This window comes from Sus scrofa, chromosome 8, assembly GCF_054392235.1.
Source record: "Sus scrofa isolate SSC_HxYL_T2T_F1_AM1 chromosome 8, Sscrofa_HxYL_maternal_Yorkshire_Landrace_v2.0, whole genome shotgun sequence".
Taxonomy (NCBI): domain Eukaryota; kingdom Metazoa; phylum Chordata; class Mammalia; order Artiodactyla; family Suidae; genus Sus; species Sus scrofa.
The window spans coordinates 85,573,860-85,588,045 of record NC_139390.1 but is presented as its reverse complement, the minus strand read 5'-3'; the positions used below and the strand labels follow the sequence as shown (position 1 = coordinate 85,588,045).

Below are 14,186 nucleotides of genomic sequence, written 5' to 3'. Positions count from 1 at the left end.
ACATCTCAAAATTGTTTATATTTAACTCCAAGTGAAAAAAACCAATATTTATTTCTAATTTGTTTTTGGGAAGAATTTCAAAATCAAGGAAAACCCAAATTTAAAGTGATGCGTGGCTCTCATCTCCTAAAACCTACATTCAACAATTTTTCCCACAACACATACTGCATTAAGGCCCAACTCCAGTTCCAACCTAAAGGCATTCTATTGTCTCTTCTAGATACAAGTTTCCTCACTTCCCCACCTTTATTCCTTACTTAGCAAAGTGTCTTATCCTCTTTGCAACAACAAACAATTAATAGGTTTCCTACACACCTCAGGGAGATCTTACAATGCAACCCTCTGCCTGCCCGCCCCACACCCCCCAAAAAAATCTATGTTAATATTTCTCAGACTGGTGTGAGATGCTGAGGAGATTTAGGGGGATTCTAAGCTCCTAGGAACAAGACTTGAAATATAATTCAAGTAATTATGGGCATGAGCCAAAGGCAAAATGAAACTAAAGAACATTCCTCCTCCACTTCCTGGATCTTCCTCCCTTTCTGTCCTTTCCATCTTGAAAAATATGCTGTATTATCCAAATAGGAAGAGAGTTAAAATGATCCACACTGCACTCTATTTGTAGCCTGGAAAGAAGTCAGCTGGCCTGTATCATACACCGCCTCAGGTCACAAGAGCCAAGAGGAGGTAGCAGAACAGAAAATCTTAATAATCCTTGCTCAAAGCTTCTCAATCACGCTACCAAAGCCTAAATTTAAGATCACCTGAAATGTTGCCAAGTTTAGAGCAGCTCTGAAAGAAATATATTGTGAGCTGCGTGGGTAATTTAAAATTTTCAAGTAGTTACATTTTTAAAAGTGAAAAAGAGGTAAAATTAATTTTAATAATATAAAATAATTGTTATAGGATATTTTATTTAAACAAAAATATCTAAATATTATCATTTCTACATTAATTGATACTAGAAAGTAATGAGATATTTTGATTCCTTTTGTTCTAGTTTCAAAATCCTGTCCGTATTTTGTACTTACATACATCTCAACTCAGATGCTAAATTTTTACAGAAATACTTCATCTGTAGCTATAAATTGACCACTTGAAAAAGTAGATTCATATACCCAAGTTGCTTCAAACATGCTTTAGAATTTTCCAATAACTGAATTATCAGGTTTTATATTGAAATTAAAATGAATTAAAATTAAACACTCAGTCCTTTAGTTTCACTAGCCACATTTCGAGCCACTGAATATCCATATGTGGCTATTGGATACCATATCAGATAGCACATTAAGTTAAATTTTCTCTAGATCTAAGTTTGTTATATTTCAATAAAGGGAATGAGATGAATTCTTACAGAGTTGCCAATAATTTTAGCATCTTGGGGTTAGTAACTGCGAGGAGGGTTCTCTATTTGAGAGAGAACTCAATGACACCATTGGCGTGTCACGCATTGGTTAAGTCATGCACTGGGTGCTGAGTGGTTAGGTCAATGCTGATACTTACTTTCTCTGTTTTCAGACACAGCCTCTGCAGCCATGGTGGCCAGTCGGGGTGATCTTTTCATTTGAAGGCAGGCCTCCAAGTCCCTATACACAATTACATAAAGTAACTCAGTGATGATGAATCTTTATTTCTAGCTATTTCTTTCATTCATTCATGAAGAAATAGGATGAGGGATTAAATTTTTGAATACACCACTCCTTTGCGCTAAAACTGTCAATGCCTCCCAACAGACAATAGCCAGCAATGGATAGGGCTCTGGGAGTTTATCAATCAATTGCATATATGTCACCTTACCAGTTCCAAATGACCCAATAAGAACTCTTGTCCCATTTTCAGTAGATGTGGCAACTGCAGCTCAAAGAAGTGACATACTTTTGTCAGTGTAAGCTATAAGAGGTAGGTACAGAACTCAAATCCAGAACTCTGGGCCCAAGTGCATATACCAGCCCATTTGATTTCTCATTATTTTCCAACAAATATCCAGTTCATAATTGGCACATCCTTACATATTCTTGTCTTGTGCTTACAGACTTGAGTTTGGGTTTATGCAAATCTTCCACTCAGAATGTCCTGTTCTCACATCTATGTTTATTTAAATCCTACCCCATCCTTAAAGGATAGATTCAAATCCTACCTCATTCATGATCACCCCCAGCCTCCAACAAACTATTCCTCCCTTAACCTCAGTTGTTAAGTGGCCTGTGCCTCTCACTTGAAAGTTATTGTAGGGTTCTGTTTAAGGAGCTAAAAAGACAGTGTAATAGATGTAAACAGAAGCCTGGTATTTCCAATTAGACTTCTAGTGCCTTGAACCAAACTGTACTTTACATCACAGGTACTCAACCCTGGATGACTATTAGAATTGCCTGGAGGGGGAATGAGGGATGTTTAAAATGCATCAAAATCTAGAGCATCTATATTTCTTAACATTTCCCCACAGATTTAAATGTTCAGTTGGAAGAGTGAACCGCTGCCTTGTTCCTTGAATTTCATGGTTCCCAGCTCAGTGCATCACATTCTGGACACTCAATAAAGGGCTGATTCATAGGTTGACTGAGCTAAGCCCTTCCTCCTACCTTTCAAATTCTCACTTACTTCCAAAGGACTATCCAAGATGCACCAGATATTGCCCTGACAGCCAGAAAATAAGCTACATCAGTGCCTCTACTGTGCGCTCCCATGGCTTTATCACTAGAAACAGGAACAGTAAATGCTTTATGGAGCCCATGGAGCCTCTTGTTCTAAAACTCTAATTGTTTGGTTAGCTGACTAGACCATCAAACTGTGCTGACACCTTGGAGACCTGTTAAATAATTGGAGGATTATTTGAGTAAATCTATAAGCCAGCTCTGCCCCATGGAAGTCATGATTCTGTAGCCTTGTGCTCTTAGATAAAAGCCAACAACTCTTTTCCTCAGCTTCTACCCAGAGGGGGGGAAACTACTACAGTTACAAGTTTTAAAATAACAGATCTGGAACATCCAAAAATGATTAATTCTCAAATTGTCAGCTTTAAATCATGGGCAAGAGTAAAGAATAGGTACCTCATTTGCTTCGTTCTACAAATGACTGGGATAAATTCAAATATTGCACTCCCCTTGGCAATTAATAATCAGAACTCATCTTCTGGCCTGGCTTAATTACTGCCTTTTTTTCCCCCATTTCAAAATAAGAAGAAAATAAAGGTGTTTTGTGCTCTGTCATTTTCTTGTTTTAATCTCCATTGAAATGGACTCTTCTCCGAGGCGGTTGGCTCCTCCACCTTAATTCAGTGTGCCAGGAGTGTCAGCCTGCATTACACTGGTTGGCAAGCAAGATATCCCACTGTCTTTTTAATGCAGAAAACCAGCCAAGCATCCTAAGGTGCTAGCATGGTGATGATGCCCCCGCAAACCCGAGGTGATGGGGGATGACTCTGAGACAGGAGCTGGGGTGGAAAAAGGCCCCGGAGAATGGAACTGCTTAAAGATAAGCCCAGTGACACAGAATATCAGCAGATAGGGTCCCTCTCCCCTGTGAGTCCCCAGCAGACAGTTAATGTTATGGAGTACTAAATCCTTCCTGATGCATTGATCAATTACTAAATTTGCACCTAGTCTCTCAGTTGTGCAAGGAGCATGCCATCTATTTGGTGAGGCAGGAGGAGACAAAAGCTTAAGTCCAATTTTTAAACAAAATGCAAACAATGGTATATCAGTCATCACAAGAAAGTCTGTGAGCTTTGTGAAACAGGTGGTAGAAAACTGTGAGGGCCACAAACCCAAGTGAGGATGAGATGACTAAAGACTGAAGAAAGAACCCAAAAAAGGCTCAAGAGAGACTGGGCTACACAGGGAAGAGAGGGTGCAGAGCTAAGAGTGAAACTGTGAATAACTGGTTCAGCACAAGCATCCACCAGTTAGAAATGGATGCTGGCTGGCACACCCCGATGATACCAGTCCTAGATGATACTGCTTAAGAGGAATAAAGAAGCAGGCAGGTGAGAGAATTAACCAGAAAACCCACGGAAGTGAGAATGTAGTGGTTTAGGGGACAGCAAGCTGTGGGTCTGTTGGATTTAAGCTGAGGGCTAAATTTTATGCTGCTAAAATGGTCAATAAGGTTTTTGAACAGGGTACTGACATAATCACTGCTCAGGAATTTAACCTCCATAAAGGCAAGGACTTAGTTTTGTGGGTTTTTTCCCCCCTGCTACATTCCCAGTGACTTGAACAAGGCCTGGCATGTAGAAGGATTTCAAAAAATATTTGAAATTTCCCTTACTTACAGAATAAGAAAAAATATTTTCAAATTATATTATCTGATAAGAGGTTAATATCCAAAATATATAAAGAATTCATACAATTCAACAGCAAAAAAATTAATAATTATAATAATTCAATTGGAGTTCCCACTGTGGCGCAGTAGAAACAAACTCAACTAAAATCCATGAGAACGGGGGTTTGATCCCTGGCCTCGCTCAGTGGGTTAAGGATCAGGTATTGCCGTGAGCTGTGGTATAGGTCACAGACGTGGCTTGGATCTGGTGTCGCCATGGCTGTGGTTCAGGCCAGCAGCTGCAGCTCTGATTAGACCCCTAGCCTGGGAACTTCCATGTGCTGCGTGTGTGGCCCTACAAAGCAAAAAAATAAATAAATAAAATAAGGAAATAAAAAGAGGAGCTTCAATCTGTGTTTAAAGGAACCCTTTCTAAGAAGTTAACAAGGACAGCAGATGAAAGCCTGGCTGTTCTGACTGAGGAGGGTCTCCGAGACCCTCCCTGTAGCACCTCCTGGTCACTCCCACCCACCCCAGCCCCAACACTCCAGGATGGAAGAGCCTAGTCACACATTTCTCAGATGTATTCTGCATGTAATATGTCTTTATGTATCTGTTTCATAAAATAGATGTTATGTTCTATTTCCTTCTGGGCTTGTATGGACATGGACACTAATTAAGAGATCCCAGAAGTTCCTGGTGATTCAGCAGCTTAAAGATCCAGCATTGTCACTGCTGTGGCTCAGGTCCCTGCTGTGGAGAGGGTTCGATCCCTGGCCCAGAAATTTCCACATGCCATGCATGAGTGCATCCCCAAAAAAGAGAGAGAGGCAGACCCCAAGTATTCCTGGTTTTACACAAAATATCCAAATCTTTAAATCGTAAAAGAAAGTGATTAATTTCACTGCAATTCTTAAGTCATTAAAAAGGAGAAACTGAGAAGGCTCTCACATTATACTTTAAAATATTTTCACATACACTTTTTAGCTAAAATACACTAATTGTTTCACCTTGTGCCTCAAGGTGTAAAAAGAAAACTGGTCCTTCTGAGCCGTATTCAATTAGCTATGGAGTTTTTCTGTGATTGTATCTTAGGGTTTCAACCTAGATCTGTATAAAATAGGATTTGAGAATACATGAAGACATACATCTACAGCCAGTGAGCATCAAAGACCACCCACAGGAGATAACGGGCTGGAATGGCTGAGGTCAGACTGCCATTCCATGGAGGTGAGTGAAGTGACTTAGGGGGAGAGGGAACACAATCACGAGGAGCCACACCTCAGTAAGCAGATCAACCACCAGATGGAATTGAAATACTGACTTTTAGTCCCAGTATCTTCCAAAATTACAAGCACAACCAACACACAGACACTATAAGAATTTTTGCAAATCAAGGAAAAAGACAATATAAAAGTAAGCAAAGTACTGCAGTAGACTCTGAAAAGGCAATTTCCTAATAGGAAATCACCACGTGAAAAAAATGCTTAAAATTCATGGGTCCTTAAGGAAACACAAAGTAAAGCCACAACCACCACATATGAAACAAATGCAAACAAATGGCTTTAACAAAATACTAAGGGTTGACAAGAAGACAGATATACTAAAATATCCATAGAACTGCCTGTCAGAGTGTATACTGGCAATCTCTGGACAACTCTTCACAACCTAAATCTCCACCTAAGCATGACCGGGCCCTCCCACTCCCAACAGAAACACTTAACAATAAGCTCATTAACAATGATCAGAGCAGGAGTTCCCGTCGTGACGCAGTGGTTAACGAATCCGACTAGGAACCATGAGCTTGAGGGTTCAATCCCTGGCCTTGCTCAGTGGGTTAAGGATCTGGTGTTGCTGTGAGCTGTGGTGTAGATTGCAGACGCGGCTTGGATCCCGCGTTGCTGTGGCTCTGGTGTAGGCCAGCGGCTACAGCTCCGATTGGACCCCTAGCCTGGGAACGTCCATATGCCGTGGGAGCAGCCCAAGAAATGGCAAAAAGACCAAAAAAAAAAAAAAAAAAAAAAGATCAGAGCAGCACCATTTTTTAACAGCTAAAAACTGGAAGCAACCCAAGTGTCCACTGACAATAGAAGAGATAAATGTAGGAGTTCTCGTCATGGCGCAGCGGTAACAAACCCAACTAGTATCCATGAGGATGCAGGTTCAATCCCTGGCCTTGCTCAGTGAGTTAAGGATCTGGTGTTGCCATGAGCTGTGGTGTAGGCCAGGGGCTACAGCTCTGATTCAACTGCTAGCCTGGGAACTTCCATATGCCACAGGGGCAGCCCTAAAAAGAAAAAAAGGGAAAAAAAAATGATCAGAGCAGCACCATTTTGTAACAGCTAAAAACTGGAAGTAACCCAAGTGTCCACTGACAGTAGAAGAAATAAATACATTGCAGTTTATTCATACAATGGAATGTTTCATAGCAGCAAGAACAAATTGCCCTACAAGACATAACTGCTTCTCACACCCAGAATCTAGAGAGAAAGAAGTCAGCATAGAGAGGACATACTATATGTTTTCATTAATACAAAGTTCAAAACAGGCAAATTTACTAATGGTAACCAAACACAAAGTACTAGTGACCTTTGGAGAAAGACTGCGGTGTCTGCGGGTGGTACAAGGAAGCCTCTAGGGTACCAGTCATTTATCAGAGGATCATAGTTGTATCAGTGTGTCCACTTCCCAAATTTTCCTCGAGCTGTACACTTAGGAGTTGTGCCCTTTTCTGATTATGTGCTATATATCAATTTAGCTTTATTTAACAATAAATTTCAATTTCTAATTTTAATTTTTAATTATTAGTTTTTCAAAGTAATAAAAAAAAACTGAAAACACTACCTTCATCATTACAGGTGGTTTCATGTCTCCTCTTCTTCAAAAGAAAGACAAAGCAGAGAGCATTGCCAAAAGCCAACAATATCAACGCTAGATTGTAAGACCTACTAGAGGAGAAACTAGTTTTTTTTTTTAATTTCTTTTATGTCTTTCATAAGACTGAGCACACAGCTAAACAAGCAATAAGTAACCCATAAAAAGTGGCTGATTTGAATTCCTGCAGGGAAGTCCTGAATTATGACAATCTGCTTAGTTTTCACAGAGTTCCTAATATTTATTTAGAAATCTCACTTCTACTAAATTTTCCATGTAACTTACCATTATTTTTTTTCAGTGTAGCTAATGGACTTTGCTTGTTTAATTTTAGGTACCTAGTTATCTTGACAGGAAGACCATAATTATCCAGATGAGAAAATAAGATAATTACTTTGGCCCAAAATGACTGCTAATCACACACATACACACCAAGCTTCAGAAAGGTCCACACTATTTCACATTTTTTTTCACTTCGAATTCTCATTCCATCTTGAATTCAACCTTAAGAAGCTGACAGAAAGGGGCAGAGTAACAGAAAGAGTCAGGTGAGGCTTTTCTTGAATAAGATGCTAAATATACTTGAAGTTGTCTTAAAAATTTGGAGGGGTGGGGAATTCTGGTTAGAAACATATCAGATAGAACATATGTGTCCAGGAACAAAAACAATAAAAAAAGGTAATAGTGCCTTATTTCTTAAACACTCTATTATATCTCCAAAGCTTTAAAAATATGAAGATTTCCATGTCAATATATGCAAACTATGCCTTCAATGATTATTGTGGCATGTTGTGACTCTTTTTCTTGTGATTTTCACAGATTAAAACAGTACTGGTATAAAAGTACATTCTCTCAGCTATTAATCACACATGTCTTAAATAGAAGCCATTAACATTTTATAAATAACAATAAAGAGTGAAAACCTGATTTATAAAGCAATTCCTGCTGAGATGTTTGGGCCATTACATAAAACAGTTGAAGACAACAATGAAAACATCATAAAGTTAATTACTACAAATTAAATAAAATAAATTAAGGGCCAAAACTGTTAAAACTACTGCAATGGAATTTTGTTGTGCTCAGAAATACTAACTGATGATAAAGAGGCAGATTTAAAAATTAGGGCAAAATCATGAAATATAAACCCTGGCATATATTCCTGATTTCTTCTTTCTCAATGACCTGTAAAATCTAGCTAAAATTAATGCGCAATGAAATGATTTTGGAGAGCTTACAATTACGGGATAGTTTATTATAATTTTAAAACTGGAAAACAGTTTAAGAGGTTCTCATCTTGTTATCCCCTCAATTTAGAGGGAGGAAACAACAGCCTGGAGATCTAAGGGATTTGTTCAACTCAACACTGGGTTTGTGAATGAACTGGAACCAGAATTTAGGTCTCCTATCTCCTGAGAAAGCACAATTTCCCCTGATAAAGTCCCTTCCAGGAAACAGTATTCCCCCTCTCTGAATTTCTTCATGCCTTTATTTTCTACCTCCTCTCTGAAACAGTCCTTTTTTTTTTTTTTTTTTTTCTTTCTTTCTTTCTTTCTTTCTTTCTTTCTACTTTGTACCAATGGAGACAGTATAATTTCGTGGTGAAAAGCAAAGACGTTGGGCTCAAGTTGGCTTGGGTTTAAGTCCCAGCTTTACCACTTCCTAGTCACTGACTTTAGGCCTCACAGGACCAATTCATCCCAGTTTGCCTGGGACTTTCCAGGTTTTAAAACTGAAGGTCCTGAGTCCTGGCAGCCACCTCAGTGCCAGACAAAGTAGGACAGCTATTTACTTAACTCCATTCCCTCTGAGACAAGACTTCACCAGCCACCTACACAGAACTGTGATCTCACCTCCCACAACCATCCCTAGCTGCCTTCTTGGTTTGTTTTCCTCCTCAGCACTGATACACTATTTAGCATAGTGTGTATCTACTTGGTTGTCAGTGGTCTTCCCATGGCAGAGACTACTAACAGATCCCCAGATGTGTTTTCTCTTCCTCTTGGGCCCATTGCCAAATGACCTTTCCCAGGCACACGTGAAGTTAAATGGGAACACGTGACAGAGTTCTAACCATGAGAACGTGAGCCAGAGTAAAGAGTGCCACTTCCAAGCCTGGTCCTTAAAAACCACCCATGGAATCCTCAATGCTCTTCTTCTTCTCATGCTGCTGTAATGTTCAGACCCCAGCACAGCACTGGAAACAAATGATGACAGTGTCACAAGGATGAAGAAGCCTGTATCTCAAAGGCTATCTAACTAGGAACATCCATACAGGATATTTTGATTAAAAAAAAATGCAAGGCATTAAGTCAGTAATAACAGCGATTTAATTTATCATAGGATTTAACTTATCACAGTAGATAGCTTTATCCTAATATATTCACTTGCTAGACTACAAGGCATATAACTGCAGAGATTTTTGACTGCTTTATCCACTGATGAATCATCAGTGCCTAGAACACTAACTCTCAATCAGTAAATATTTGAAGAATAATGAATAAATGAATACAAAAACTTAAATTCCCACACGGAAAAAAGATAGGCCATCTAGAAACGGATGACGACTTTGACAAAACCTCTTATCAGCAGTGACAGTTGACAGAAGACAAATAGTATCTTAAAACATATGAAGGAAACTAATAAACATCAAATTCAAAATCAGTCTAAACCCTGATGCAAAAGTGAGAAAAAAACTAAAGACTTCTAGAAATAGTAACTCTAAGAAATTTCACACACACACACACACACACACACAGATCCTCCCCACAATAAGCTATTACAGGATACACTTCAATAAAAACTGAGCCTGAAAAGAATAAATGGGATGCCAAAAAATGGTAAGCGCAGAAATTTGTTAAAGTACATTTCTAAATTCAAATAACTATTATCTACAAAAACTCATGAGCAGTTATGATTTTTTTTCCTATTGAACCAAAATTTGAAATATCATAAACAGGAATGGGGGAAAGAAAGAAACAGAATAGTTTTCAGTGGACTAAGAGTCCAGTATCCAGGTCTTGCTTGGGGAAAAATAAATAAGTATATTGAGTAATTTTTTTAAATAGAGACATATTTCTACTAACATGCTAAGGCTAACTTTAATAAAATGGACATATAATACATAGCTTTCAAACTATCAGAGGAATCATATAGTAATTATTGAAAATGCAATCAAGACAGGGAGTTCAGACCACGGCACACTGAGTTAAGAATCAAACTGTAGTGGCACAGGTCACTGTGCAGGTGTGGGTTCATTCCCCAGCCTGGTGCAGTGCCATTAAAGGATTGGGCATTGACACAGCTGCAGCGTGGATTGCAGCTGCAGCTCAGATTCAATCCCTGGCCCTGAAACTTCCATATGACATGGGTGTGGCTATTAAAACAAACAAACAAACAAAAAAGACAAAGGCAAGAGATTAGAAAAGCAGAGAAAAAAATAAAATATAAACGGAACCCTAAAATAAGATGAAAAACAAATTATCAAGAAGTACAATAAATATAAAAAGATTACATCCCTCTATTAATACACAAAGATTATCAAATAAGACAATACAAATAAAATCCAACTAAAGCGTTGAGTATAAAAGACACTGAAAATCAAAGAACATAAGAAAAATTGAAAACTCATGAAAAAAATTTCAGTAAATAATAATTTTTTAAAAAAACTGTTGTAGTACTATCCAAAAGAGATATAAAGGAGTTCCCTTCATGGCAGTTAACGATCCCGACTAGGATCCATGAGGATGTCAGTTTGATCCTTGGCCTCGCTCAGTGGGTTAAGAATCCAGTGTTGCTGTGAGCTGTGGTGTAGGTGTAGCTCCGATTCGACCCCTAGCCTGGGAACTTCCATATGCCGCAGGTGCAGCCATAAAAAGAAAAAAAAAAAAAAAGAGAAAGAGATATCAGATCAAAAATTATTAATATGAATGAAGAGGTACACTATATCATGATTAAGGGAACAATGCTTCAGGAAAATAGAAAAATCATGAGTTTGTATATACCTAAAAAAAATAGCTCTAACTTTTAACAGAATTTCAAGGAAAAATTAGTAAAATGATAATAAGGAAGGGAGATTTTAACATATCATTATTAGAAACATAGATCAAATACACATGATATAGTAAGTATACATTACAGATTTAACATTAGTTTAATATACACTTGGAGAATTCTGCACAGAAAAAACACATTCTTTTCAAGCATACATAGGACATTAAAATTGGTTTCTGTCACATGAAATGTCTTGATAAATGTTAAATATCTGAATAATGCAGTTGTTGCAAATTAACAAAGATATATTTTTAAATGTACTCCTGAATAACCCACTGATTAAAGAGTAGGTCAAAATAGAAATCATGAAATATTTAGAACAGGAATAGAAGAAAACACAACAAATTAAACAAAGCTGTGGAATGCAGGCAAAGTAATAATTTTTATCACCTTAAATGTATTTATTAAACAAGATAAAAAGGATTTAAAACAGTTGAACAGTCGACTTTAACAGATATAGAGTAAAAACTTATTAATTCAAAAATGTAGGAAAAAAGAAACCAAGAGCAGTAAGAGCAAAAATGAATGGAATAGAAGAAAAAAGAAAACAACTGCAAAAAAAATGAAACAATAGAAACTGCCAACAAAATCAAAAGCAAGTCCTTTGTAAATATTGACAAAATATACAAGCTTCTAGGTACCACAAAGGTGGGGGAGGAGGGAGAGAGAGAGAGAGAGAGAGAAGGGACGGCAGGCAGGCAAATAAGAGCTATGAGGAAAGGCTGAAGAGGATGGGGAGAGACATCTAGATTTGTTAGGGTGTTGGATGGACCAAACAGGCCCAGGGAAGGCGGGACACTGAGGAAGGCTCAAACATCCAAGAGCAGCATGAAGGCACTGAGTCTCACACAGAGGAAGAAATCAGAGAGAATCAGGGAAAAAGAACACAAAGAGCCTGAAATGCATTAAAGAGAGAAGCAGGTGAAGAGCAGCATGAGGTAACCATATGCTAGCTCTTCAAATGGGTCCCTTTCTAAGGCAAAAGCCAGCATTACCTAAAATAAAATCAATTTAGAATAAAATGAGTATATTAAGAACTATTCATACAGAATTAAAATAATGCAGCACAAGGATGGGAGTGAACTTAATTGTTCTTTTATACATCTGAATGGCTCATTAACAGAAATCAAGGTATTCATTAAGAAAGCATAGATGATCTTCCTCCAGAGAAGAATCCCTAATCTAACTGCCCACCGATTGCATGTGCTCAGAAACACCTTTTAGGTATGAAACACTGATTATTTTGTTTCATTTGTATTCGATAAAAATCTTACTAAATAAAAATTATATGAACACTACCAATGAACTCTGTGTGTCATATTTACAGAGTTTATTTACATGGATGTTGTATGTATTTATATCTGACATATTTTGGAGATATGTCAAAACAGGGTTAGGTAAAACTGTGAAGTCAGGAGTTCCAGCTGGGGTGAGTCTCTGGGAGGAAGGTTCCACCCCTGGACCAGCACAGTGCATTAAGGATCCGGCACTGCTGCAGCTGCAATATAGGTTACAGCTGGCCTAGGGACTCCATGTGCCATTGGACAGCCAAACAAAAAAAAAACGGGATTGCCTAGATATTCTTTTAGAAATGTTCTTTTCTTACACAGGGCTCTTAGACTATGCCCAGAGGCTTTTTATATTTTAACAGGGGAAAACACATCAAAGGATTGATTTGATCACTTGCCATTAAGAAATAGGTATAGGAGTTCCCCTTGTGGCTCAGTGGAAATGAACCTGACTAGTATCCGTGAGGACACAGGTTCAATCCATGGCCTCACTCAGTGAGTTAAGGATCTGGTGTTGCTGTGAGTTGCGATGTAGGTCACAGACTCACCTTGGATCCTGTGTTGCTTTGGCTGTGGTGTAGACTGGTGGCTGTACCTCCAATTTGACCCTAGCCGGGAACTTCCACATGCCGCAGATACGACCCTAGAAAGAAAGGGGAAAAAAAAAGGTATCAATATCAAGCATTTTATTTTGTCTTCAGTGAGGTAGCACCACAAAGCTAACTGAAAAGGACACTCTTACCAAGCAGTCTGTTCATTACAGAGACGTGAGCATTGAAGGCAAAGGTTGCAGTATTTCTACATTACAAAGACCCCTTGATCTGTTAATCTGGCTCTGTTAATCTGGACCTCTCTAAAAGGCAATCAATGCCAGTAGGAGAATTATATTTAATTGCCTTGTTAGTTAATAAGTTTTAGGAACAGTTGCACTTGAGGGATTAGAGAAAATAACTTCTAGTTCAGATTAATTTTTAAAAAGACTATTCAGTTGTAATTCAGAGGAAGTTTCTCCACAGATCTCTACCAACCTCTAACAGACAAATTCCAAGATACTTTCTGATTTACATCACCATCCTAATCACTCCCAGTAGGGGTTCCCAGAGATCTTAATCCCTTTGCCATGTTGCAATTTCAGTAGCAGCTTTAGTAAAAATATTAAATTTCAATAAAATATATACACGGAGTGTACCCATGCATGTACACACACACACACACACACACACACACACACACACACACACACACACAGAGCCAGATCTGAGCTCTGATAGCACCATCTGAAGTTAAAGAACAAAACCTCTTGAGTACATTCAATGAGTTCGGCTTAAATATAATTAAATCTAACCTAATATATGGGCCTTTATTTTAACATGGATAATGGGTTCATCATTATCACCATCATCATCACAGAAAGCAATAACATGGACAATACATCACGCCACTGGTAAAGAATACAGCATGATTTATACGACAGCAGCAAGAACAAACAAAACTCATTTGCAATTGCTGCAGGATGTCATAGTTTTACAGGTAGAGTTTGGGTGTTCATGAACATACATGGAAGAGGTGAGATTTTAAGGACCTCCTGAAAGAGGAAAGGAGGTTGGAAAAGCATGAAAGTCGAGATAAGTTCCCTAAAATGGAACTTATGAATCTCACAATGATTTGTAAAAGATAAGTAATTGTTGTATGTATGCTCTTCATCAAGCTAAA

The 14,186-nt window shown here is 38.2% G+C and overlaps 1 protein-coding gene across 5 annotated transcripts in view; it reads right to left on the bottom strand.

The window, feature by feature from the left end:
• Positions 1-14,186, bottom strand: part of IQCM (IQ motif containing M) — a 605,776-nt gene that overhangs the window by 326,181 nt on the left and 265,409 nt on the right. For 4 of the 5 annotated variants that reach the window (XM_084972727.1, XM_084972730.1, XM_084972732.1 and 1 more), the window contains one exon: positions 1,504-1,586. The exons of the other annotated variant lie outside the window; for it this stretch is intronic. In XM_084972727.1, the coding sequence (XP_084828853.1) occupies positions 1,504-1,586 (83 nt within the window). The remainder of the gene's footprint in view (positions 1-1,503; positions 1,587-14,186) is intronic. 5 annotated transcript variants of the gene reach the window in all.